Raw genomic sequence first — 23,036 nt, 5'->3', positions numbered from 1 at the left:
AGCTCCACACATTCATATGGAGATTTGGGAGTATAAATAGAGGAGCTGCAGGCAGTGCAAATCAGACTCGCTCTACACAGAGATCTACAGCACAGAGATACAGACATGACACCTACAATCATCTCAGACGAGCATCTCCATCTCAACAACAAGGTACATTCAGCACCTGCTTACATCGACATGACTTTAGCACCTCTCACGTGTTTCCTAAGACAAAGTCACTTAACGTCTTTTCATTTCTGTTTTCAGCTGAGAAAGCCAATCGTGGAGAAGATGCGCAGAGATCGTATCAACAGAAGCATCGAGCAGCTCAAGGCTCTTCTGGATCCACAGTTCCTCAAGCAGCAGTCTGATTCCAAGCTGGAGAAAGCAGATATACTGGAGATGACAGTCAGCTTCCTGACACACCAGCAGTCTGTTCTGGACTCCAGTTCACATGCTGTCAATCAAGGCTTCTCCAGGTGTGTCCACGACATTGTGCACTTTCTGTCCGAACATGACACACAGAAGACACAGAGCCAGAGAAGACTGCTGGAGCACTTCCAGAACCTGCAGACACCATCTGAACAGATCAGGAGAGAAAGTGTCCTGCCTCCGCTGAGCTCCACACACCACCACACCTTCAACAAAGAGATGAATGTCAACAAGAGCGCCATCTGGAGGCCCTGGTAGACACAACCGATAACACATTGAAACTCTACATTAGACAACATGAACAATTTCACTTTTGAATTTCTCTTTTTGAGAAAAGATTGATCATCAGATCCAGTTTGGAGAAGATATTTGTACTGTAATAGTACACTGAGGATTCTGTCTTCTATGAAGACTCAATATTCAAAGAACATTACAATAGTATTCTAAACATTTTGCCACAAAACTATTTTTTTTTTGCATTTTTTGTGAAATGCTTTTTGTAGTTTATCTTTGTCCTTAAGAATACTATGAAAGTCATGGACATATTATTAATAATGAAATCTTTAATTTGTGATTTGATTAACATTTAATCAGATTAATTTGCTTTAATGAAGGCAGATATTAATTGAAACAATTTCTATTAAGGAAAAAATACATTGTTTTCATTTTTTAAATGAAGTAGTTTGTCTACATTGATTTTCATTTTTGAGGAAATTGGTAGAATAATTGTTTTCAGGTGGTAAAAATATTTACAGTATATACTGTGAAGTATAAAGTTTTTGACTTCTAAGAAGACTCAATGATTTCAGATGTTGTGTTCTGAATATACTTTTAAGGTTATGTTGATGACTGAGATCTGAAGATGTTTGTGTTTCAGTCGAAAGATCAACATTGAATATTTGATTCTACCTCTGTGAGGGATTGTTTATATGATTTATTGAAAATGTGATACATTGTTATCATGATATTGTAATGTCCGTAACACGGTGCAAATACGACTGTCTTTTATAAAGATGTTAGTTCATCATATGAACCACGTTCTGTTGTAAGTTCCTGTGTGATTTGAAGAATTCTTCAAACGTCATGTTGTGATACATTATCACTGAATGAAATAAAACGAAATAACGTCACAGAGTTTCTTGTGTTTTAAGGCTGTGGAAACTGCACCTACACAGACAAAAGAAAAACACTGAGAACATTTCAATGATATGTTTTGTTTTAGTCACCAGTTTATTTGACAACTAGTCAAATAAATAATAAAAAACGTGTTTGCACAACTTCCAAAATATGTAGATAACACTTGTTCAATAGTTTTGTGTACAGACAAATCTGGAACATGATTCATACAAAATACTGAAAAGATCTTTTAAAAGTTCTTTAAGACAAAGTTATGTGTGTGTAACACCATTAAAACTATTGTTCATAAAATTGAAGATAAACACTCAACCACAGGACACTGAAGCTCTCAAATCTAGAGATATTCTGGGCATCACGTTTAAAGGAAAAGTAAAACCAAATATAAAAATGATTATATGGTTCATTCTATATGGTTAATTAACGTCTACCGAAGCAAAACAACACGTTTGTGCGAGGAAACCATTGATATTTTGAGCTTATTTAGTGAAACTGAAATCAAAACAAATGTCGCACTAAATATGGCGGCACGTCAAACTTTAAATCATTGGTTTCTGTGTCGCTCCTGATGAAATATCATACCATATGATGAGTCACATTTTTAGTTTTGGGTGAACTATTCCTTAAAATGTTTGATTCTTTTCTTCTGATATGGCCTTAAATGCCCAAAAGTGCTGTCTAGGTAGGTTGCTCGCTATAACCGTCACACGTCAGAGAAAAATGAGAAATGTCTCTTGTAATAAACACAAATGTTTCTACGTTTCTATTTAAAGTTCACATAACTACAGTCCGCAGTCACACTGAGCAGTAACTGCATAGCATCTGAAGTGCTTGTCAACTCAACGTCCCTGAGCATTCGCTAAAAAAATAGCTTTGATTATTTACAAATCTGGAAAATGACATATTGGTATTTGTAAGACGCTTTCATCCGAAACAACTTTCAGTATATAAACTGTATTCATGGTCACTCATCGATTAAATGTCACGGTTCAAGGTAAAAAGGGTCAGAGCCGCACAACGACCTCTACCAACCTACTGTGAGAAGCACAGAGCTTAAACTTGAATTCAACCCGACATCACATACAGTCCAGTTTTAGGAAAGTTTCTTTGTGCTGTTGCTTGCGTTCTGTTGTGCGACAATAAAGTCCATGATGAGCTGGGCGGATTTTCTGGGTCGTTCCATCACTACTGTGTGACCACAGTTATCTAGGAGATGAACTTGACAACCGGGGACGGCCTCGGCGAGAACAGAAGCCCCAGACACATCCAGCACCTGCAGTACAACAAACAAATGCTGTCAAAGCATAAACGTAAAGAAAAGAATTGTAGTTCTGTTACACACCCGTCCACGAATGTTGTACCTGGTCATTTTCCCCCCAAATAACCTGAAGAGGAACTGTGATGAGATGCATGTTCTCATGTAAAGAATGTCTCGATTTCTCTCCAACAAGCTCCATGAAACCTGCAGGAACAATTGAGACATTTTTTTGTGTCTACAAACATAGGTCGAATATTTTTGAACAAATCATTAAAGTACGCACACTCTCGGTAGAAGTCGTTGTTTGGAATACGGACCTCAACTAGTCCCTGAAGAATCTAAACAAAAAACAGATATGGATGCGGTTACCTCGTGTTTGGTTCACAAACTGTGAGTTTTACTTCCTTCAGAAAATGAAACGTATATGTACCTGTCTGGGAATCTTGAAACGCACGTATGAGCATAACTTCAGCATCTGTTCCATTTCATCAGGTGTGGAGGGGATGAGTGGAATCCCGTCAGCATCTTGAGTCTTCTCCAGTTCCCTTAAACGCTGAACAAACGTACTCTCGGTGGGATACTGAAGACCTGGAAAACAACGAGCACTGCTAAGGTTACGTCACGTTACATTTATCTGGCGGACACTAGAGTTACAAGAACACAAACAGAAAGTATTTATGCTTGAGCCTCAGTTGAGTGCATCTAAGTGATTTAGTCTTACGAATCAAATGTTTTAACGAATCATTCAGAAAATGTCCTTCTAAAGAAGAGTGTTCGATGGGTTTAAAGGGTTTGTTTATCTTAGTTTTGACTTTCCAATGACATATTCCAAGAATGTGATAGTTTTCCCTAAACCTGACACTTACACACACACACACACACACACACACACAATCCCTACACTTAAAGTCGGCATGAAACGGATGTATCGATTGTCTTTTTTCCGTATCGTGACGTATACCCGAGTGAAACGACTTCTGAAATGAGAAAAATGTGGGGCGGGACTTGATTTCATCCACCGACAACTGATTGGATCGTTAAAAGATAAAAGTGATTGCAGGAGGGGATTAGACAGATGAATCGGATTCGAATTACATTAACTTGTTGTTGAACACTCCATAAACCAAAGTAGGACCTTAAAAATCACAAAATATTCATTCTTCAACCCCTACAGAAAATATTGTTTAGTTTAGTAGAATTGTGTTTTTCTGGTGGGCACTGTCGGCTGCTCCCAACAGTGTCATTGATTTTGGGCTTAACTCTTGTTGTGGGACCATTTTACTGACGTCTGACTCAAACAGACACACAGCGTTCACCTGCTGGACAGATGAGAGTGACGCCGCACAGATCAGACGGGTGACGCGCGGCATAAACTCCAGCCACGTTTCCACCCATTGACGTGCCGATAAGATGGAAAGGTTTTCTGTTCAGCCTGATGCGCTTCACAAACTAAACAAAAAAGAAAACATACAGAAGCAGCTGTAAATCAATGGCTATTAATGGACTGTAAAACAGAAATATAACGCTACCTGTTCAAGACAGATAGGACACATGTGATAAAATAATATCTTGTTCTAATTCAATGAGAATTTACGATATCGTATCTGTTAAATGTATATCTACCATCAGATATGTCTCACTGTCTGTGATTGTGTCGTCTCTACATTTTTCTTCGTTAAGGATGCGGTTTTAAGAAAAACTGTCAATTGTGGCATCAGAAGTAATCTTGAGGATAGAAACCTACATAAGAGACTATACAGCATAGACTGGCCGGCAGTAAAAGAGACGGCAAACGCTGTCCTACACACATACAAGTGGATTCTTTTTAATCTGCAGAAGCAGCAACTGCCAACCGGCCATCACAAACAGAGGCTGTCTGTTCATTTTAAAGAGGCATAAAAACAAACCTCTCGTAACGTCATAAAAAGACATGTTTGCAAGTAATAATCAAGTTCATCAGTGCAAATCATAGCTTACAGCCATATAATGATAGAGAGATGAAAGGCATCATTTCAGGATCTGAAGATGAAAAAAAGTCCCGTGGGCTCACAGAAGGGGATCTATTTTAAGAACAAGTCAGTGTTGTTTAAAGAAAACTGATTAGCTCGGAGAAAATCAACACATAAGGGCTTTTCACTCATCTCAAGATATTTGAGATCCCTACGTGCCCAACAACACCAGTGTGTCATCAAGAAAAACACATCGGTCTGAACATCTTGTGAGGGTGAGCAAAAAATGAAAAATAGGTCAGTGGCCTCAATACTGCGGATTTGTGGTGCTTTCAAAATATTGCTCTGTTTGAGAACCTCAGACAGACCACAGAGCACAAGCTCACTTTATGTTCAGTGTCATCTGACCAATGACCAGTTTCATTATCTGATGAAATCTCACCTGGTTTATGCGTCTCACTTGACCCTCTATGGAATAATCCACGGCACTGGTCCGGCTGGTCCCTTCATGACCCGGCATGTCGACACAGACCAGGTGCACATTTTTTGGCAGAAACTGCAAAATCAAAACAATTGACATGTGATCGTGCACATGTACAGTATTGTTATCTCACACTTCAAAATAGCATGGATCACGTTTAATTTCAAGAATGTATATGAGCTTCTTTTCAAATTTACAACACTGCATATGTGATGAGCATATTAAAAGCATAACTCCAGTCAATAAGATGTTAATAATTAAAAATGTTTACACATTTATCTGGACTAAACATGCAAGGCTAGAAAATATGAATTAAAAATGTTTTGATTCTTTATTATTTTTGGAATTTGAATCTATCTTTGAATCGATTACTTTATACATTTTAATTTCTTTATATGTATTTTAAGGTTTTATACTGTATTAAGTTTTTTCGTTGTTGTTGTTTAGCCTGTTCTTATAATATAATCCAATACCGTGATAAAAACATGCCTACGCAAACATTTTTCATTATGACAAGATTTTCATGTTCCTGTTATTATTATGTTAATGTTAATCCATAGATTTATTTTGACAGCCAGGTCATATTAAGGTTCAAATCTTTAGTCCACATTTTTTTGTGGTCTGATGGTGATTTTATGAAACAGTTAGTTATTTTTGAGCATTTGAATCTTGACATTCAGCAGAAATAATGAAGTATGAAGCATCTGATAAAATGGTGGTTTCTCGCCTTGACTACAGCCAGCCACATGTCTTTATGAGCAGAGAAGCCGTGTAACATAAGAACAGACGGCCGTGCGCCCGGACTTCCTCTGTGAGAATAACAGAAGCGATATCCTTCGTATTCTGCATAATCCACCTGCATCCTCAGACGCCTGCGCCAATACCTGTTCAATAAAAACACACGACACGTGAAACACACAGTGTTAAAAGCTGCTGAGCAAACATTTTCATCTACAGAGAGGAAAGGGAAATGAAACACTGCACAAGCCAAATCAAAACTTGCTTTCTGTTTGTGTTGAAACAAATATGTTTAAATGCTTTGGCGTGAAAGTCAAAAGGGGGGTTGTGATTGTAAATGAGTGAAAGAACAGTTCAAAGGTTAATAAATAGTTAACCAGTTAATTAATTAAAATTAATTAATACTAAACCAGGTTGCCCAGTTGTGAGTGAAATAATGGTTCGACTCAAAGCAGTGGTGAAGTCTACGTGATATGCAGGTATACGCTGTATACCCACTAGAAAAGATAAATCATTTCCGAATACCCACTTAAAAAAGCGCGAGGATACGTAACAACAGTGTTTAGTATCAGACTTTTTTAACTTTTATTATTATAGTTAACTATAATAATAATAATAATAGGCGCAACTTGTACTCATAAGTGTGACCCAGTCTGTGTAAACTAGGCTAAGTTATAAGTGACGAGCATCAGAGTTTGATTTCAATATGATTTACTGTCTTCAAACTAAATCTAAATCTAAAGATTATACTTTCACGGGATATTCTTTACATTATGTTGGTTGCCCTGCTGAAAAAAATAATACAAGCCTGCCCAAAACACAAGAGATGCAGATGGGAATCAATAGAACACCCATTAATGCCAAAGACATTTTTGAAAATTTTGTGATATAAAAAATTGAGGTTCATAATGGTATTTTAACGGAAACCACTTGAATTTATGTAATACTATTTTTAGCAGGGTGGGTTTATGTAGAAATAGTATATCACAAATAAATGATTTTATTGCTGGGTTTTCACATGGATCACAAATGTGCATTGAAAATTGCCAGATGATGAAACCTGTGCTTTAAAGATTGTATACATATACCATCTAAGGCTAAATAAAACTCTTAACTGACTGATTTAGAGAGTGATTAACAAAACCAGCAAGTCCCCCAGCTGTCATTGGCTATTGAAATCTTGCTTGCAATAAATCTTTCAGAATGCTCTTGATTACATATAGAGGGCAGAGGCATAAGCGTAGACCAATATAAGCAAAAAGTCAAGACTGCATGTTCAGGACAGACCAAAACAACAGATTTAGCTTGTTAAATGCATAGAAAGAGAATGCATTATTTAAAGCAAATGTTTTACCAGGCAAATATGAAATATTTAACAGATGCAGTAAACTTGTATTGTGACATGTGCCCTGTGTCGAGTCACCCTTCACCCAGTTACCCTTCACATGAGGAAAAAATGACCCGTATCTGCCTTCATCGCTGATAAAACAAGACAGATTATACAAACCTGGTAACATTACTGCTTACATGAGATATTCTTCATAATCAAAAATAATGCTTTTTATTCCAAAAGTATCAAGTAGTAACATAAATAAAAAAAACACTACAACTGCACAGCAACCTTTCAAAAAAGAAAAACTTCAAACATCTTAAAAAAATATACAGCAACGCTATGGCAACGCCGACAACAGCACCCACATTTCTTGCAAAAAATGACACGTCAACTTCATCTTGTGGTTCAGAGTCTGTGTCTGATTTAACTGAATCTGATTGTACGGATAAGACTTCTAAAATAATCAGAGTGTGAATGATGACGTGAAAGATTTTGCTGTTTAACAGCAGAACTGAGTGATAAAATGCTGAAATGATTCCCCGGAGTGTGTATAAAGGCTTATTCAGTTCATCCGCGTGTACGGTCTGTACAAATAAGATCTAATGAACTAAGGACATTGTGAAATTAAATTGAAGTATCTTTACAGGCACTCACCAGTGGTAGACTTGAATAAGCGCTGCAGGCCACAGATAGAAAGAGGCTATAAATGCCAGGATGGGTATCGCCAGCGTCCCTCCGGCAATAACAAATATATTCACCATTTCAAAATCCATCCTGTGAATTAATAAATGAAGCAGAATTATAATAACAGCAGGGTGAAATGAATGGTTTCTCATGGTCTAGATAAAAGTGTAAAGCATCACATTTAAGGTGACAATTTCATTTTTACATGAGTACAAGGCTACTTAATCCATCAATATGTCAGTAGATGTAGATTTGAAAAAACAATAAAAGGAATTTAGAAAACATTGTGTGTGGGAGAGAGAAAAATTTAAAGAATCTAAGAAATAGAATTATTTACTATGATATTATAGAAGTAAACAAGAGCAAACATCACTACTCACAGATAAGCATTATAAAAACGAATCCATATAAAATATCTTAAACTATTGACTGCATGACAAGACAGCATTAAACTCAACTCTAATGTACTTGTTACATTGAATCTCTTTAAATTGTTGTAACGTTACATTAAAACAGATGAGATGCAGCAGTATTTATCATTTGATCAGAGATATTATTTACAATTAAAGACAGTAACATTAATTTAATGGCAAGATTATATAATAATAACATGTTATTAAGGACCATACCTTAGAATGAGCGCAGATTTTAGGAATGTGCTGTACATGAAATGAATGTCCAATATGTCGATCAGCCCACAGTCATACGTCGCTCTTTGATTATGCCGAGCGCGTTCAAGGTGAAGAGCTGCTCTCTGCTGCGCGTTCACTGCGTTTAAAACAGGGACGTGCGCTCGAATTAAAGGAGAAACATTCAGGACATAATGTTTTGTCGACTGAAATGGTTTTGGACATCTGTCAGGTGCACAGCTGGAGTGGAGGAAATTTTCCTCAAGGGGGCGCTAGAGAGTTTGAAAAAGACTGCAGTCTTCACTTTGAAAAATACGGCCAAAAAGAGAATGGATTTCAAAATAAAAGCCAATTTCCGGTTAACCTCATTTCGGTAGTTCTGTTAAAACCAAGTTCCCATTACAACGGCCCTGCTCCAAATGGCGCACTCCGGTCTTGTGGACCTCCTCCGAGTCCACACTTGGTGACGTCAGGAAGTGCAGACCTATAGGGCACTAGGCACGAGTCCACAAGGGTACAGGGGAGTACATTTTGGGTCAGACTTGAGGTCATCACACCGGAAAGAGTAAGCGGTGCTTTCTATTCACTCTCGCGGTACTTTGTTGTCTTTCGCTGATCAGTCTTGCACAGCGCCGCGTGAAGTCGACCACACTTGTTGTCCCATTGTAGTATTTGGGACTGGAGCTGGAGATTGTATTGTTCTGTATTTCATATGTTGACATGCCACCCGAGCATTATGCAATAGATACTTATGTTTGTAATGCATTCATTTGTCATGACGCAAATGCAACTGCTTATGTATATTTATTTATTTGTATACACTATTCTTCTGTATACACTTCTTAATATGCATACATGTTGGTATTTAATATTTCTGTATAATAAAGAAGCTGTGTTGTTCAGCTTTACAGAGCCGTCTTAATAGAATGTGAATAAGTAACAAATGTTTTAATTAATTTTGAATTTTATCAAAGCATACATTTAAAAATGTATCCGTCATGTTTACGTAAATGTCTCACATCGACGACACTCCTCCCATCCGTTCTGTGATTGGGCGTTCGCAAGGATTCCTGGGTAGGGGACTTCAGTGGAGTCTGCGTCAATGCGGGCTTCGCCGAAGACCGCATCGAGGGCACAAAGGAGGCGCTCGCGAGCAGACTTCTGAGCGCTAAAAAGACAAATGGGACACCTACGGACTCGTAGACTTGGCGAGCATGCGCAATTTAAGTCTACGAGACCGCAAGTCCACATGAAGTGCGCCATTTGGGACAGGGCCAACATAATACAATTCATACAAACACAATTAAATAGTATGCAATCTAGTAAGGATGTATTCTTATTGCATAAAAGTAAAGTTAGAGAAAACCTTTTTGATTTACCCATTCGTCATATACAGTAATTTCCAACATCACACTATTTAAAATTTATTTAACACATTATTTTGTGTAAAGGAGGCGCTCGCGAGCAGACTTCTGAGCGCTAAAAAGACAAATGGGACACTCTACGGACTCGTAGACTTGGCGAGCATGCGCAATTTAAGTCTACGAGACCGCAAGTCCACATGAAGTGCGCCATTTGGGACAGGGCCAACATAAACCAATTCATACAAACACAATTAAATAGTATGCAATCTAGTAAGGATGTATTCTTATTGCATAAAAGTAAAGTTAGAGAAAACCTTTTTGATTTACCCATTCGTCATATAGTAATTTCCAACATCACACTATTTAAAATTTATTTAACACATTATTTTGTGTAAAGGAGGCGCTCGCGAGCAGACTTCTGAGCGCTAAAAAGACCAATGGGACATCTTACGGACTCGTAGACTTGGCGAGCACGCGCAATTTAAGTCCACGAGACCGCAAATACACATGAAGTGCGCCATTTGAGACAGGGCCTCTGTTTTCCCCTACGAAGGTTAGGATTAGGTGTCGGGCGGGCTTTAGAGATAGGAACCAATCACAAAGCAGCATCCTAAGTGAATGAACCAATCAGAAGTAGGGGAATCAAAATCTCACGGGGAGTCGAAATTCGGATCTGAGCCTAAACAATTATATATGAAGTTCTGGCATGCTGTAATCGGGCTGATATCTTAATGGTGTGCTTTCGAATACTACACAAAATTAAAACAGCAGTTTTTGTGGAAAGCGCGCTCGACTTTAAAGGGGGATGTGCAAAAGAACAATAAAATTCGCCGATAAAAAAGTATTGTTAAGTTCTTCTCGTTAATTGGAAAACACGTATCGCGCAGCTGCGATGGCCGAGTGGTTAAGGCGTTGGACTTGAAATCCAATGGGGTCTCCCCGCGCAGGTTCGAACCCTGCTCGCAGCGAGAGAATCATCTTTAGTAAAATTAAAATAAAATTTCAATGGCTTTAGCGCTGTCTTGTCTTACTGCAAAAAATAAGAGAAGGACTTCTCACAAGCTTCAACTAACAGCAATGCTAACATTCTCCAAAGAACATACAATACTGTACTAAAAAAGCTAGAACAGACTTACAAAGGCTTCATTATAAAAAACAGGCATACTGAATTTATTATTAAACATAATGCAGCAATCAATTTTGTAAAAATGTAGCTACTTGATCATTTCTGTCCTCTGGCTGTGTATTTATTTTTGTTGTTGTTGTCGCAGAGTGCAGTAGTGGGCGATACTATCAGAAAAACATAGGCAGGCCAATATAACTGAGGAATGTTATTATTCTCAGAAATATATTTTTTATTCTCATAAATTGATTTCTTCCAGAATGATGCAGGCTGTGTTATTTCTGCTACTGTACCTCAAAGGACCTCTGAGTCCATAAGTCCTTTGGTGGGCTGGACATCATACTTGAGGTGAGAGCTTTTTAAAATATGCCTTTAAAAAGCGTCTCTTGTTTCTTCACAGTTCCTGTTTCTCAGCTCAGTGTTCTTCTGCCTCGATTTTTTTATGGGGGATTTCAATGCCATTACGTCCTAAAGAGACAGTGGGTGAACATCCGTCTGTGCTCTGACACTAGGTTTGTGTGGTTGAAAGGTGACAGACTGGACATGTCACCTGCTGTTGTAAACCAGATGTTTCAGCTCTTTACTTCTTTTCACCTGTCGATCCTCGTGATCGAAGCTGTAAATCCAGGAGGCTTTTAACTTGAAAGATTAATTCAGGCTCACTGAGCAGCAGGTTACAGCAAATAACAGCTAATGAGTGTACAAACTTTATTTCATGAAAGTAATATGTTGGTCTCCGGACTGCTCCATTTACACCTCTTTTCAAAAGTTTAGGGTCACATACTCACTTATTAAATTGTCTTTAATTTTAGTACAGTCATTGAAAAGACAGAATAACATGAACGTAAGTTTGGAAATTACATCATGACTACAAAAATCCTAAATATATGAAGTCTGTCTGTGCTTGTAAATAATGAACCAGACATTCAAAGTGTTGGTTTACTGGTTGCTATGAGACAGTAAGGGTTAGTTTCCATCTCATTTCTCTCTATTGCTCATTCATGAACTCTATACGTAACACATGTGAGAGTGTTGTGTTGCATTTGACCTGATGAATAAACATTAGAATTTACTTCATTTACTGTGTCACAGTATTCTGGGTCTAAAGTTCATGAGAACATTTCCTTATCAATGAAAACAGCTCTGGAGTTGATCGAGCGGTTCAGCGGCATTGATCTGTAGCCGAGGGAATATTAAAAATGCCATTCCTGGCGTAGAAAGAGTTCCTTACGATCTCAGATCTTCCGTTGGCTGGCGTCTTACAGTCCATCTCATAGTCACCTGGGAAACCAGAAAGTCTGTTTAATGCGCAACGAGATCCTGACCGCTGGGCAAATGTTTTACTTCTTACAGCATGTTTAACATTAACAGTGCTTTACTAATCAGGTTTTGGCCTTAACAAAAAAATAAGTACTGCATACTTCATGTGCACTTTCTTACGGGTAAATAAAAAGTGATATCGTTAAAAATGTCAATACTGCGTGGGACAAAATTACCCCATTTTATTTGAAACGACTTAGTTTATGAAGTGAACATATACTTTGTGACTCAGTAGTACGGAGTACACATCAAGTTTACAACTGTTTATCTGAGAAGTACATAAAAAGTAGACCGAAAGTAATATTCTTGAATATACTTGCACACTTGAATAGACGTGTTTTCTTGAAGGAAAGTCGCTGTTACGAATGGCCAAAACTAAACCCAAACCTACAATCTTAAAAATGAAATTTCAGTTCGTAACTGGATTATCTGTGCTATCAACATCGATTACACCTCATGAAATCATGAAACCTGAAAAGAGGTGCCATTAGATTTTCAGAAGATCAAACCTTTGATAATACTGTGATTTTGACTTCACAGATTTTACATGGAAGACAATTCTATAATGTAACCAATTCACCACTACATTTCTTACCTAACCTCCATCCATAATCCCAGGATGACAGTATCGGATGATCATACTTCTCCTCTGGACCTTGTTTAGTACGTTTCTTCAGGTACAGCTGTCGTCCTTTACCATCATGAGAGAATCCGGCGTACAGAGAGGCTTTGGTTTGGGAGCTCACGGGTCTCATCAGAGGGGCTTCGCTCAGGTTCCCCCAGGTCACTACAGGGGGCTTGGGTTTCTGCGTCTGGACCACAGGAGGCAGAGTGACTTCACTGACAGATGGAGGGTTGAAAAGCCCGATGGATTTAGACATGCGAGTGGTGGAGCTGATGGGATATTCCCCGCCGTATTTCATCTTCCATGCTAGTCGTGTGTAGGCCTCCTTCAGAATCAACTCGCGGTAGAAATTCTGATCCTGTGTGGTGAGCAGGTTCCTCATGACGGCTCCGTGTGTCTCTGACTGAATGAACAGAGAGACAGAAGAGCCACAGAAACCCAAGAGGAGCATGTCAATCATGACCTGCCCGGAGTGACCAATCAGAGAGCAGATCACTCAACAGGAAAGAGGTCATGTACACTCGCTCTCTCGCTCACTCTCTCTCTCTCTCCCCCAAACACATACACAGAATAAACACGTGCTGTAAAAAACAATCAGTTTCAGCAGATTAAGATGGAAAAAAACAGAGGTGTAGATCAGCACAACTATCAACATGTCTCACTAACATTTGACAACCATAAAGTGTCCAAATATACTTTGACTTGGTAAGATGTATAGTGATCTTATGCTGTGACACGTGTTGTAACTTTCAGACGTGTCCTGTAGGTGACAGTACAGAGCTTCTGAACATTAAACACCAGTGAATCCGTTTCAGTCAATGACATGTGCATTTCTCAAAAATTAAACAAAAGCTATTAGTCAACATAATGAGGCTTTCACGTGCGATATTACACACATAATATCATTGCAAACAACAGACACATTAGGGATATTTGAAAGAATGCTTATAACCAAACAGATCTTGCCCCCCATTGACTCCCATGCTAGGAAAAATTACTTTATCACTTTTTTGCTCTGTTGAACACAAAAGAAGACATTTTGAAGAATGCAGACAGCAAACAGTTCTGACTATGGGAGTCAATGGGGGGCAAAATCTGTCTGGTTATAAGCATTCTTCCAAATATCTTCCTCTGTGTTCATCAGAACAAAGACATTTATACAGATTTGGAACAACTCGAAGGTGAGTAAATGATGACAGAATTTTCATTTTTTGGTGAAGTTTCCCTTTAAAGTTTCCCGTATACTCATTTACATGTAAATTCAAGTCAGGCACAATAAGAAGAGATGGAACAGAGCACAAGCCCGACTCGTGTCTGTTCAACATGAATGTCCTGCTGTATATTTATTCTGGCTCACAGTGATCATGAATTATGAACATGACCTCTGTAACTCTGTAAATATCCACATTCATTTGTTAACTCGTTGTTTTCTTCTGTATCTGGGCTCATTTCTATGGTGAGAAATGGATGATTCGGGTTCAAGGTGGCCATTTATTTAATATAGAAAAAGAATAATGATGAAAAGTGTTGTCTTAAAGTTTAAGGTGAGGCACAACAATTATTAATACTATTAATAAAATGACAAAAGAACATACTAAGACTGCTAAAAATTAAACTAAATTAACATCAAAACTAAACAAAAAAATGACAATTAAAGTAAAGTATAGCTACAAGCAGCAATTACAGGGTCAAGCTCTACAAAGGCACAAAGGGAAATACATGTGGTCACGTCTGATCGTGAGTATTTAAAAATCAGACTTGATATCATTCAAAGTACTAGAAACAAGAGAATTGCTTATAACCTTTGAAGAGAGAGGAGATCACTCTCATGATTTTAGATGAAAAATTTCAGGAGTTATAAGCAAAAATAGCAAGTCGTGGTGCTGTGCCAAAACTTGATGCGTCACCTCAGTTCCAGACCTTGATACATGAAAGTTTGGCGAAGATACAGCCTTGAAACCATTTTGCAGTGCTCGTCATCAAATTCGCCAATGGAAAAGTCTCTAGATGCAACATAGCAAATTTCATGCAAATCAGACAAACGGTCTAGGACGAATAAAAAAAACAGCTTTTTCGAAAAATTAAAAATGGCTTTTTCAAAAAATGTACGGGACTTGACCCCCCCAAAAAAACTCACAAGCGATTGTTTGGTTTCTCAAGATCCACAGATCCACTCATTTCGTTCCCATCCATTGAATGTCATTTAATTCAGATGCATTTAAAAAAATCACTTTGCATTATAGTTTAAAGTCCCCGTGAACCGGAAGTTGCGATTGTTTTTACTTCCGTATTTTGATGCACTTCCGAGAGAAATGGAATTTGGAATGATAAAAATAGTAGGCGTGGCTTTCGTCTTTCTCTGCGATTTGATTGGATGTATAAAACAGCCGTTGCATTTTGAAATGGAACTGGCAGCAGACTGACAGTTGAAGGGGAGGAGTTAACAAATGCTCCGCCCAAGTCGTCTAAAATACGTCATTTAAGATGGATAGTCACTTCAGGACTGAAGTGCATTTTCAGATTTTAACGAAAGATTATGAGGGCCCGCGGATTTTAAAAAGTGAATGACCCACACTGATAAACTATTTACAATAAACGCTGCAATATTTCATGAAAAAAAATAGGCATTGTAATTTTTTATTTCACTGGGACTGAACAAGTAAGACACTGTGATGGTTCTAACACTTTATTCCAGTTTGTTTTAATAAGCAAATGTACATCAAATCTATTAATGTGTTTCACAATAAGGCACTAATGGCTCGAATACAAATACAATTAAATTTCCCCTCTTGCCTTTAAAACAAAATACTTCACCACTGGCGTATCAAAACTAACAGAATTGAGATGAAAAGACAAACACATGTTTGAGGAATGTGAAAGATGAGCATTAAACTATTAACATGACTTTACTGAAAGCTGCTATGAGATATTAGTGTCTTCTGGTCGTGTTTCCATTGAAAGTGATTTAAACCTTGATATGCAATAATTGAATGTCCCTAACAATAAACAGAAGTGCTTGATTTAGTCAAACGTGTTTTGATGGATGAGCGTGGCATATAAAGGGATTAAACACATAAAGAAACATTATAGTATGTGCATTAAAAGTGACAGCATGTTAGGAAGAGAACGATTAAAGACAATGAAGTGTCAGTAGTAATTAGACATTCGAGTTTAAAAACCCCCATCGATTTGTTCACACACGGTCATTTCAATTTCCTAAACATTCAAGCGATGAATAAAACTCGCAATGCTGAACCGAAACCAACAGAAGACATGTACACGTCAACATTCCCATCATAATGCATCCACATTCCAGTCAAAAACCTGATCAAGTGCGAAGGTCAACAGAATTGAGACGATCTGAGCAATTTGTTGCCTTCTGTATATGCCTGTAGTGTCTCTTTCTAAGGAGGATTTCGAGTTAACTGCTGAGAATTATGGGACGGTGACATGGAAGGGTGACCCTGGGATGTGCTCGTCGCCCCATTTGACAGCCAGAACGTAGTTTCCCCGCTCCTTTAACACATAACTGATGATGTACTGCATGTTTCCCGTGTGCTTCACCAGGATCTCCTCACAGGGGGTCTGAGGACCATGAACACCAACCAGGAGCATATTCTTCCCTGAAAAACAAAACCAAGGTTGAGTATTTCTAAATCAAGTGTTCTTGTTGTCCAAGTGCAACCGAGCGATAAGCTTACCCGCTTTACTGCAGTCCACTGTGAAAGATGCTTTTTGCCCGACGAAGGCTTTGCTGAGACCTGGACCTCGACCGAGGACTTTACTAGCGTCAGATGAAGCTCTGGGTGATGAGCTGTAAGAGTTCTGGAGGCTCGACCGGGTCACAGACTCAACCATCAGGGTGGACGTCTCGCTGGCATTGGTCACATTCACCAGCCGGGGACCTAAAATGAAACGAAGATGAAATGCTTGAGCTGAAACTGGATCGAATATTCATAATGCAAGACCAATATTCTGTATCAAACATTCACAATACAACAGGTGTTCTGATCTCAGATGTCATTATCTTTGATTTGTTTGTTTTTTTAGCACTAATGTGATTTTTTTGGAGCCATTTTTTCTTGTTGACTTTTAACAATTTCTAATATTATAATATTCAAGTTTTAGTTTTTGAAAATATTTTTTAATGTACATATACATTTGTATACAAATACAATGTAGTCTATAAAGTTAACCTAACTTTATAGACTGCCTAAACTTGAAAAAATATGAAAACATGTTTTTTATATATATTTATAACTAAGATTAAAATGTATAATTAAAACAAAAATTAGAAGAACTGAAATGTGCAGGGGACTAAAATAAACATTTCGCCTTGGAAGGATAAGGTTCTTTCAGCATTTTAAGCAGTTCTGAGATATTGAGCTTCAAAGTTTCTGCATTCCATTTGACTTTGTAGACAAAACATTTTTGGTTTTCTAAAAAAGTCCCGAAATATCACAGAACGTGTGAATAACTCAGTTTTGACAAAAATGTCCGATAGAACTTTGTAATTCCAAGGTGACAAACATGAAACATCAAGACAACTTGTATAGCATTCAGTTCAAAGAGAGACACCCATAGAGACTGGAAGAGAGAGAGAAAAAACTAAGAAATAGGCTTTCCAGAAATGTCAATGTTTGGTTTCTGTTCATGTTTGTTCGGTTCTGCAGGGTTTTACCTGTGACTTTGGCTTTAAATGGGCTTCCGGTGATGTGGTTCGGGCCGCCGTATTTGATTGTGATGACGTAGTTTCCAGGGGCCATTGGAGTGTAGTGAACTTTAAATCCTTCAGGACACTCCTGACACTCCATTTTCACCTTCGACGGGCCCTCGATGGTCACGGCCAGAGATCCCGGTCCAGCTTTGGTGTTATTGATGATAAACTCGGCCTGGTTTCCTATCATGAAATATTAACTTTAAATGAACTTTTTAACAACTGATGCAACAAAGTGATAATGTTTATTTTGTGTTGCGATTAAAAATGTACAGCACAGTACACGGGTGAAAACGCACACCAGTATTTCATTCTCAACATTATGTGTCTGTAAAGCTGCTCTGAGATGATAAACGTGAAGCAGATCTTCACCGCAGGATATAAATCCGGTGTGATGTCTCGCGCTGACATGCCGGAAACATCAGGAGTTTAGTGACAGGACATCGTAAAACTTTATTTATTTCTTCCTTTACTGTAATGACAGCTGTGTGGCTTTTCATACTGGAGCCATCAGGTCATTAACGCGCAAACAAATTTCTCTCCAGCTATTTTCTCGCTCTGTTTTTCTGTTTGAAACGACAACACAAAAAACACATAACAGCTTTTAAATAAACAGATCCGATGCCTAGCGTGCGGTCTTCGAAAAATCGTACAAATCTCATTAGTGACGGATTCGTAATGGCTAACACATTTTGATCACGTCTATGGCAGTTCACGAAGTTTTAAAACGGAACAAATGTCCGTGTCAATTTTAGACTTTTTTCTGCATGCGTTTCCAACAACAGTCGTGAAGACATATTTATTCTGGATGCGATCCATGAGAAACAGGTTTGAGAATCCAAGATCCCTCTGTTCGAATCGTTTTGCGTTCATATGAGAAATGAAACAGTTTGACTTTCTCTTTTTTTCTAAAAAAAAAAAAAAGTATTACCGTACAGGACAAGCGTGTGCAGGCTTTAGGTTTTGCATCATGGTACAGAAGGTTACCTGTGGTTCCTCTCTCCAGACCGGCTCCATAAGCAGTGACGAGTCCGGCATCTCCACCCTGACCCGGCTCTCCTACACGAACCTGAAACGGACTGCCGGGAATGTGACTGCCGTTGAACTTCACGTCGATGATGTGGATCCCGTTCTCGCGAGGGATGAAACGAATGGCGTATTTGTCTGGAGAACGACACGTTAGTTATCCAGAGAGCCACAACCCCTGTTGAATCCAGAACATGAGTCTAATCGGCTGTGACGTCTCACCTTGCTCGAGTTCAGACACCACACACTCCTCGAGCGCTCCAGACGGGCTGTGAACTTTAGCATCGATGATGCCCTTGGCCCCGTTCAGACGAACAGCGAATGACGCCGGCTGATTCACCTTCAGACCCGATTCCTGTGAACATCACGCAGTTCAGAACATCTCTCACAGGCGGTGCATTGTGGGTAGGGCTACTTCAGTGCACCAGATGCATTAACATCTTACCTGAACTCACAGAAGATCAACTAAAGCTGAGAGGAACACACACACTATAAGAACTACAGGCTTTGCTATACTACAGAGAAGAAACTTTACAGCGGTTTACAGAGGTTTCTAGAAGTTTCTAACAGCAGGAATGGTTTGCCTCTCTCTGCTTTAACTGATACATCTGTGAGCTTTGAAACGGGTGATTCTGTTAAAAGTCTTTAAATGAAACACAAGAGAAACACCTGAGGATCCACACAATAATGATTCATGTCCAACAGCTATTGAAAGTGACATATGTACTGTATCTAGATCAGTGGTTCTCAAACTTTTTCGTTGTAGGGCCCCCTTTTGTGTAGGGTGCATCGCATTGCGGCCCCCCAAATAAAGACTTATAATCTTAAACTTTGAATATGTTTTTGGTTTACTAAGAATTCTGTTATACAATACTGGAACATCAGTTTATTTGGTTGGTGGGCTTATTTTTCCGATGTTATGATAAATTTCTATATTTCATAAAATGCCACAATATCTGTGCCCCCCCTGGATCCATCTTGGGCCCCCCGGGGGCCATGGCCCCAAGTTTGAGAACCACTGATCTAGACAGCATGAGGATATATTATATTTCAGCTACTCTTGTTTCTGAATAAATACCTCATGTTTTTATTTCATGCTTTTAGTCCGAGGCTCTTGTTTTTTTTTCAAGAACAAACTGTCTTTGAGTACACTCTAGTGTGGTAACTTCATCTCTCAGCTGAGACTCAACTTGGATGACTGATACAGAAAATGCCCTAAATTTATTTAACTGCTCTAAAACCAAGTTAGCTACCAACAGTAATCTACTAAGACAGTATTTTAATGCATAGACATGATCCTGATACAAAAATAATTCTTTCTGTGCGTTCAGACCGCCAGTGACTGTGTCGCCGCGTGTCTCTTGCTACGAGGTCGTTAGAAGGCGTTCCTAGCTTTGGTTGCTCTAGTAACATCTATAAACAAACCCAGCAGTAACTGACGAGGGAAGGATGACGTGAGCTCCGCTGCTTTACTCCTATTGGTAGTCGCTCCCGAAAGTCGCTCATCATTTGCATAAAGTTGAGCAAATCTAATGTCACCAACGGTCACTGTCGCCGGCTCTCCATTGAAATGAATGACATCGCCTCGCTTTGTCACTGGCGGTCTGAACGGGGTTGTTAGTCTGCTAGCAACATTATGTCCCGTTCTGTCAGAAATGTGTGCATCAGGGCTGTCACAACACATATCGTGTTTTACTGCACGGTTATTGTGGCCGAGGGGTATTATTGGGACATTATCACGATAATCAAGAAATAAATTACGTAATCTGTGAAATTTATCTTAAATGTTGTTTATTTTGTGTTTCGTCTGTAATTTGGTCAACGAAGCTCACACAGAATACAAGTGTATGGAGGCAGAGAGAAAGTTTGTAACCACTGAGGCTAAATTTTGAATGGGTGCTGCGCTGTTTACAATATTACGATATGTGTAGAATTAAGATGATATCTATATTTGCGGTTATTGCCAATGCCAGTATATCATGATACCTTGAGAGTGTGTATATATATATATATATATATATTAGGGCTGTCAAACGATTAATCGCATCCAGAATAAAAGTTTGTGTTTACATAATAAATGTCTATGTACTGTGCATATTAATTTTGTATTTATAAACACATGCACATACATGCATATATTTAAGAGACATATGAAAATCAATAAACATTTATATACAAGTTAAATTATTGGTAAATATAAATAAATGCACATTAATATTTCCTAAATATGTATTCATCTATGTGTATGTGTTTATAAATACAAAATTAATATGCAGAGTACACAGAAATATATTATGTAAACACAAACATTTATTCTGGATGCGATTAATCGCGATTAATCGTTTGACAGCCCATATATATATATTTTTTTTATTCTGCACAGAATGCACACTTCGCAGAAAAAACACACATCTAGTGGCTTACATACTTCATACAAGGAGCGATGTTTGTGTGGTGCACGAAATTCTGTCCATGTATCAATTCTGTCTTTAAATGTTGATGATGAATTCATCGAAGACATAGTATGCACATTGTAATTAAAGACGTTTATATTAAAGACGTTTGCTCAACGCCCTCACAGCTCTTAGTAGTTAAACTCTCAGATTTGATAAGTGGGTTGTAAAAGCTGTATGGTGATAGCTGTGGACATGCATCCCGTGTGGCGATGTTTTCTCATGTCTCACCTGAAGACTGGTAACAGTGAGTCGACGGGCATCGTCCACCGCAGCACACACGGGCACCAGATACGGGCTGTCGGGAATGTGCTCGTCATTGAACTTTAAAGACACTTCATAGTCGCCTGCGAATAGAAAATCATGAGTTTTTACAGAACATTGATGACACGTGAGAGATCAGCACATCATGAAGGTTAAATGCAAATATCTACCAGGTTCTTGAGCTACATAAGAGACGCCACACGACCCGTCCTTTCGGTCTTCAAATGAGATTTCTGCACGACTGGGACCCTCGACAGCAACAGACAGACCTCCGGCACCAGCCTCTCGTGTCCAGATGTTAATCTCGGCTACACACACAAAAACACACAAATGAATTTCCTGCAACGTGACAAAGAACTCAAAAGCCAAATAAGAAGGACAGTGCATACCTGGCACACCCGTCTCCGCTCTCTCCAGTCCCGGACCACCCGCTCGCACCTTACGAGCGCCTCCCTCACCCAGCGGACCCACGGTGAACTGGAAAGGGCTTCCGGGCACGTGCTGTCCGCGGTACTTCACGCTCACCGTGTGCACGCCCATCTCACGCGGCACGAAGCGGACGCAGTAGGTGTGGTTGCCCACGGCAACGATCTCGGCAGCTTCCGTGCTCCCCGACGGGCTGGTGACCTGAGCCGTGACGTCGTGGACGTCAATTTCTAAAGAAATGAGAAGGAGGCAGTTGAAGGAGGATTCTGGAGAGCAGATGAAGCGATGCGGGGGAAGACCTCTCTGATGGTTCTCATCGCATTTCAGGAAAGGTTTCGCAAGCACGGAGCGCAACATACCAGAGCGATGACACGTACGGAGTCTGGGATTTATTAAAGGAGCAAATCAGCCAAACATGAAAACCCTGTCTTCATTTACTCACCCTCATGTCGTTCCAAACCTGCCGCACAGTCAGTCCTTTAATATCCTTTCTGTGAAACGTCACCGTGTGTGTTCCACAGACGGACGGGATTTGGAACGACACGAGTAAATGATCCTATTAATTTGTGTGGAGCTCATGAGAAACAGAAAAAGCAGCTTTAATTCATGCGAACACAAGAGCAAGCGCGTTCTGCCAACCTCATCGTCCGCATGCTCGGTGCTTCAAACGCACCCTCCAGCCCACCGCAGGGCCGTCTCGAGGGTGCCACGCTGACTCTGGTGAAGCGCGTCGGCCTCGAGGGACGAGGAGACGCGGGGAGGGTCTGACCTTTGACCCCGAGCCACACGGAGCAGTGCGAGCGATAGACGCCGCGTGAAAGGAGCTCTCGAGCCAGAGCCAGAAGAAACCAGGTCACTGAAGAGTCAGACGACAGAGAGAAAAGAGAAAACAGTGAGGAAAGAGAAAAGACAGAACAGGCAATGCATGATGGGAGAAAAACAGCAAAGTTGGGAAAGACAGTAGGATAGAGAGAGAGATATCTTGAGCGCATCAGATCTATATCATACAGTGTACTGTATTACAGTGAAAAGTCATTTGTGTTTTGAGCCGAAACATGAGCTGGACGTGTTCTTGAAGGTTTCGCGTGATTCAGATCT

General features: G+C 39.3%; 4 protein-coding genes and 1 non-coding gene across 8 annotated transcripts in view; 2 read left to right on the top strand and 3 right to left on the bottom strand.

The window, feature by feature from the left end:
- LOC130571608 (transcription factor HES-5-like) lies at positions 1–955 on the top strand. Its single transcript, XM_057362734.1, has 2 exons — positions 1–153; positions 250–955. Exons 1-2 carry the CDS (start codon positions 106–108, stop codon positions 670–672), a joined length of 471 nt encoding a protein of 156 aa, XP_057218717.1. The 5' UTR covers positions 1–105; the 3' UTR covers positions 673–955.
- Positions 956–1,085: 130 nt separating this feature from the next.
- On the bottom strand, positions 1,086–8,905 carry abhd6a (abhydrolase domain containing 6, acylglycerol lipase a). Its single transcript, XM_057362733.1, has 9 exons — positions 8,621–8,905; positions 7,962–8,081; positions 5,964–6,120; positions 5,198–5,311; positions 4,123–4,255; positions 3,237–3,394; positions 3,090–3,144; positions 2,910–3,010; positions 1,086–2,821 (listed from the first exon to the last, which is right to left on the bottom strand). Exons 1-9 carry the CDS (start codon positions 8,656–8,658, stop codon positions 2,642–2,644), a joined length of 1,056 nt encoding a protein of 351 aa, XP_057218716.1. The 5' UTR covers positions 8,659–8,905; the 3' UTR covers positions 1,086–2,641.
- Positions 8,906–10,870: 1,965 nt separating this feature from the next.
- On the top strand, positions 10,871–10,952 carry trnas-uga (transfer RNA serine (anticodon UGA)). Its single transcript has one exon. It is a non-coding gene; the product is annotated as a tRNA-Ser (tRNA).
- A 499-nt stretch (positions 10,953–11,451) lies between these two features.
- On the bottom strand, positions 11,452–13,513 carry LOC130571456 (protein ATP6V1FNB). The gene is made up of 2 exons (XM_057362426.1): positions 13,023–13,513; positions 11,452–12,388 (listed from the first exon to the last, which is right to left on the bottom strand). Exons 1-2 carry the CDS (start codon positions 13,510–13,512, stop codon positions 12,270–12,272), a joined length of 609 nt encoding a protein of 202 aa, XP_057218409.1. The 5' UTR covers position 13,513; the 3' UTR covers positions 11,452–12,269.
- A 2,212-nt stretch (positions 13,514–15,725) lies between these two features.
- Positions 15,726–23,036, bottom strand: part of LOC130570910 (filamin-B) — a 62,993-nt gene continuing 55,682 nt past the window's right edge. For 3 of the 4 annotated variants that reach the window (XM_057361412.1, XM_057361413.1, XM_057361414.1), the window contains 8 exons: positions 21,902–22,168; positions 21,683–21,820; positions 21,480–21,595; positions 19,018–19,150; positions 18,757–18,933; positions 17,734–17,952; positions 16,754–16,957; positions 15,726–16,675 (listed from right to left, as the gene is read on the bottom strand). In XM_057361412.1, coding sequence (XP_057217395.1) covers positions 16,488–16,675; positions 16,754–16,957; positions 17,734–17,952; positions 18,757–18,933; positions 19,018–19,150; positions 21,480–21,595; positions 21,683–21,820; positions 21,902–22,168 — 1,442 coding nt within the window. In that variant the 3' untranslated portion in view covers positions 15,726–16,487. The other variant, XM_057361415.1, reaches the window with a different exon arrangement.

This window comes from Triplophysa rosa, linkage group LG20 (genome assembly GCF_024868665.1).
Source record: "Triplophysa rosa linkage group LG20, Trosa_1v2, whole genome shotgun sequence".
NCBI classification, from domain to species: domain Eukaryota; kingdom Metazoa; phylum Chordata; class Actinopteri; order Cypriniformes; family Nemacheilidae; genus Triplophysa; species Triplophysa rosa.
This window is presented reverse-complemented; position numbering and strand designations above follow the sequence as displayed.